Raw genomic sequence first — 1,738 nt, 5'->3', positions numbered from 1 at the left:
ACCAAGATTAAAGTGTAGCTCGGCAACATCAAAGTAATACACCACAGGATTAAATTATTATAAATGTAACGCACTAGAGTTTCCCTCTGTATATTCACTGGCAATTTGTTGTTTCGTGGTACTCAAAGCACTTTTTAATTTCACCAGCTCCATCCACATCGTTTAGGGTTCTCTTTTTTCTCAATACTGGTGTTTCTTTCCAGGAGGCGCTGAAAGAACCGATTGTAGGGACAACTCAAAAATCATCGAGTTTTACCGCCCGAATAATTCAATGTTTTTGTGTATAAATAGTAAAATAGATATCTATGACCAGCATAACATCACATATGGTAGTGCGTGTGTACTCAGTCATATATGCAAGGTCTTGCTGAACTAAAAACTGATGTATTTGCCAATTTCATTTCATACTGTACCCAAACTGGGAAATACATAAATCTCAAAAAATATTAAATCCACATAAATAATACATCTAGCACCGAAACAACGTAAATACATAAATCAACAAAAATATCATATACATGTGAATCCTAAATATAGCACCGAGACGGGACAAATACATAAAGTTGTGAAAATATCAAATACAAGCGAGTGGTGGCTTATTTTAATTAGCAGCAACTCCACCACCAAGAGAACAACGCAAACATCTACGTTTCCGCATGTCTGCGTGTACATAGCTTAATGCAAGGTTTTTATGGCATCGCTCACACATCAGACCAAGTGATCTTGAACACTCCAATCTCCTCCTTGAGCCCCAGCGCCTTCCACACGGCCGGTGACGCGTCTACGTCATTGTATGGGCACGGTGGCTCGAAGTTGTGCTCGGCGTCGCAGCCGTACACCGAGTCGCACTCGTCGACGACCTTGGCCAGCACGGCACGCCCGTTCCCGTTGATGCGGATCATCTTGTTGCACCTGCGTTTGCCGTCCAGGCGCAACCACCCCGTTGACAGCGCCACCACCAGCTCGGTGTCCTTGTGGAAGCGGTTGTCGCAGAACGATTTGCCGCCGCCGTCTCCACCTCGTGCGAAGCTGTTCAGAGTTAGGATCGCTGGCGTGTCGGCCGACACCGGGGGCGAGCACCTGAATTGCGGGTAGCGGTGACCCTCTTTACAGCAGACCGAGCCGTGATCCCTGTTGCAGTCACCGGCTTTGCCATGCAGGAAGCCACTGATGTGGCACCTTCCGTGAAGATGTTTGGCCTCTGTAGTAACGTTCGCGCTGCTGCTCACGGACACGGAGACACCATGGACGCGAAGCTGTGACAGGAGCATCACAAGAGCAAACATAGCAAATAGCTTCTTCAATTTAGCCATGTCTGTGAGGTACTCACGTTGCTTGCAAATCTGTAATTTGTGATTGTGCATTTGTGTGGATATATTGGTTGATTCATGTTCTTTATATAGGGCCCAAGCCCCAAGGAACATCAACTGGGTTATCTAATTCAGTCTCGTTTCTTCGGTTTTGTAACCCAGAGATGGTTGATGTTCTGCAACCTTCGGGCTTTTAACATTTGGGCGTGCAACATATACTTTTAAACAACCGTCTCTTCTTTATTTTATTGAATGAACTTTTGGCACGGAGCTTCCACTAATAGCCGAGGTGGAGGCATTCGTGAACATCCGAGTGAATGACATGCATAGTGAAGTAGTGTAAAGTAACTAGTTGAGACTATCTGTATCAAGAGTGATGTACGTTTCCTACTTGTATTATATATGGGGGATGGAAGCCACCAAGATTA

The 1,738-nt window shown here is 45.2% G+C and overlaps 1 protein-coding gene across 1 annotated transcript; it reads right to left on the bottom strand.

Moving 5' to 3' along the window:
* Positions 1–701: 701 nt before the first annotated feature.
* On the bottom strand, positions 702–1,313 carry LOC119343517 (putative ripening-related protein 4). Its single transcript, XM_037614434.1, has one exon. The coding sequence runs from the start codon at positions 1,311–1,313 to the stop codon at positions 702–704; it is 612 nt and encodes a 203-aa protein (XP_037470331.1).
* Between the last annotated feature and the right edge of the window lie 425 nt (positions 1,314–1,738).

This window comes from Triticum dicoccoides, unplaced genomic scaffold, assembly GCF_002162155.2.
Source record: "Triticum dicoccoides isolate Atlit2015 ecotype Zavitan unplaced genomic scaffold, WEW_v2.0 scaffold130795, whole genome shotgun sequence".
Classification (NCBI taxonomy): Eukaryota; Viridiplantae; Streptophyta; class Magnoliopsida; order Poales; family Poaceae; genus Triticum; species Triticum dicoccoides.
The sequence above is the reverse complement of the archived record's forward strand: the minus strand, read 5'-3'. Positions and strand labels throughout refer to the sequence as shown.

Excerpts from the sequence above, each read along its gene's own strand:
- LOC119343517 (XM_037614434.1), bottom strand. The coding sequence starts at position 1,313 with ATGGCTAAATTGAAGAAGCTATTTGCTATGTTTGCTCTTGTGATGCTC.